The sequence below is a fragment of the Penaeus vannamei genome, chromosome 27 (assembly GCF_042767895.1).
Source record: "Penaeus vannamei isolate JL-2024 chromosome 27, ASM4276789v1, whole genome shotgun sequence".
Taxonomy (NCBI): Eukaryota; Metazoa; Arthropoda; class Malacostraca; order Decapoda; family Penaeidae; genus Penaeus; species Penaeus vannamei.
In genome coordinates this window covers 28,891,634-28,894,133 of record NC_091575.1, presented here as the reverse complement: position 1 = coordinate 28,894,133, position 2,500 = coordinate 28,891,634, and the positions used below count along the sequence as shown (strand labels likewise).

The following is a 2,500-nucleotide window of genomic DNA, read 5'->3' as shown; positions in this document are numbered from 1 at the left end:
TAAATTTAATGTATTACAATTTTTAAAATTATATTGTATTATTTGATTACCGCTGTTTTCTTGTTTCTGTGTAGAAATTAGTGTGTGTGTGTGTGTGTGTGTGTGTGTGTGTGTGTGTGTGTGTGTGTGTGTGTGTGTGTGCGCGCGCGCGCGCGCCTGTGTGTCCGTGTGTGTCCGCGCGCGCACATGTATGCACTCGCGTATGTGTATTTGTACGTGTGCCAGTGTGTGTTATATTCATATATGATTGTTTATATATGCATCACATTAATCATAGTGTCTAGACATCATCAATTTCTTGTCAGTCGCATAAACCTTCCACAAGCCCTTCGAAAACAAATGAACAGATTAAAAAAAAGATAGATAAATAACTCGCTCTTTGTTTCTCTCTCCCTCGCAGGCCCTGAACAAGACTTTCCCGGATCACACCTTCCTCATGAACGGCCTCATTATGGGGATAAAGGTAAGAGTTACGATGAGTGGTGGTTTATGAGTTTTTTTTTCTTTTTTCGTTTATTTTCTTGTTATTATTTTTTTCTATGTTGTATATGTAGTTTGTGTTGTTACTTTTGTTGTTGTGATCATTGCTGTTGTGAATGGTAATGATTCTATTGATTATTGTTGTTGTTATTGTTAAGAGAATGACGTGAATGAGTAAGTGAGAGAGAGAGTGAGTGAGTAAGAGAGAGAGAGAGAGAGATTAAGAAATGAGAAACGAGAGAAAGGGAATGAGAAAGAGAGAGACGTCCCTCCACGTGTATACCCTCATTGTGTGATAATCCTCTACGTACCTGTACAAAGGAAACAAGTCGTCTCCATTTCCCCCTCTCTCCCCCCCTTCCCCCTTCCCCCTTCCTCCCTCCCCCCCTTTTTAGAACCTTCGTCTTTCTGCTACAATAGCTCCCCTTTTCCGGCATTTCCCCTCTGCAGCATGGCTCTCGAATCTCACTGATGAAAGACTTATGAGGGGCCGGACGAGGGAGAGAGAGAGAGAGAGAAGGGAGAGGAGGAAGAGAGGAGAGGGGAGTGGGGATTGGGGGGGTAGGAATAGGGGGAGTGGGGAGGGGGGTGGGGTGCGAGGGGCGTCTCCTCCTCCGTAGGGTTTGCATCTTGGTTCATTTTCCTTCCGTTTTCTTCTTTATCTCTCCGGTTTATTCTCTGTTTCCTTTTGTCTCCTTGTGTTCCGTTTTTCATTGTTTTTTTTTCTCTCTCTCTCTCTTCATTTTTCTCGTATCTCTTTTTTTTTCTTTTGTGTTTTCTTGTTCATTTGATTCTAACATTCCATTTCTCTCTCTCTCTCTCTCTCTCTCTCTCTCTCTCTCTCTCTCTCTCTCTCTCTCTCTCTCTCTCTCTCTCTCTCTCTCTCTCTCTCTCCTTCCCTCCCTGCCTCCCTCCCTCCTCCTCCCTCCCTCCTCCCTCCCTCCCTCCCTCCCTCCCTCCCTATTTCCTCATGCCTTTCCTTTTTTTTTCTCTTCTCTCTCCCTTTACCCCCCTCCCTCTTTGTTTGACCAACAGCCTCGCCTTTGTCCTCTCCTCTTTCTTCATTTCCCCATTCATATCCTCTTTTTCCTTCTCGCTTTCTCTTCTTTATCGTTCCCCTCGTCTCTTCCGTTCTTTCGGTCTTTTTCTTATTCTTCTCTTCTCTGTTCTCTTTCTTAGATTGCGTTCTCCTTCTCTGTTCCGTCTTTTTGGTACCTTTCTTATTTTTTTTTCCTTTTCTCGCTTTTTCCCGTCTGTTTTGAGGTCCTATTACGCCTTTCCCTGTTTTTCGTTTGCCGATTTTCTCTCTCTCTCTCTCTCTCTCTCTCTCTCTCTCTCTCTCTCTCTCTCTCTCTCTCTCTCTCTCTCTCTCTCTCTCTCTCTCTCTCTCTCTCTCTCTCTCTCTCTCTCTCTCTCTCTCTCTCATACAACCTCAGCATAAACGGATATCACAACCGATTCAACCACAACAGATAGCGGAAGCCACAGTGACAGATACAATCGCAAAAAGCCACTACAGATGCAATCACATTAAAGGAAAAAAAACTACAGCTGCAACACGAACTGCAACCACAGATTTTACCTTAGTAACAACTGTAGCAAAACCTCCACAACAACAACTACAATAACAACCACAATAACAATAACCACTACCACAACCACAATAACAACAATCACAACAACCACAACCAGAACAACAACAATCAATAACAACCACAATAACAACAACAACCGTAATAACAACAACCACAATATCAACCACAACAACAACCGCTATAACAACCACCACCACAACAACCACAATAACAACAGCAACAACCACAACAACCACAATAACAACAACAACCACCACAACAACAAGCACAGCAAAAAACGGCCCGTGGAGTTAATCGGCAATCTGCTTGATAGGATGCATTTTACCTTTTTGTGCGCTAATTTATTTACCTGGCGTGGCGCTGGCAGGGTGGGTAGAATTCTCTCTCTCTCTCTTTCCCTTTCGTTCTTTCTCTCATGTTCTTTC

General features: G+C 43.4%; 1 protein-coding gene across 1 annotated transcript in view; it reads left to right on the top strand.

The window, feature by feature from the left end:
- LOC138866919 (uncharacterized) overlaps nucleotides 1-2,500 on the top strand; it is a gene marked incomplete in the record, with an annotated part of 125,998 nt that overhangs the window by 98,944 nt on the left and 24,554 nt on the right. Inside the window, 1 exon segment of the mRNA XM_070141129.1 lies at nucleotides 401-463. Coding sequence (XP_069997230.1) covers nucleotides 401-463 — 63 coding nt within the window.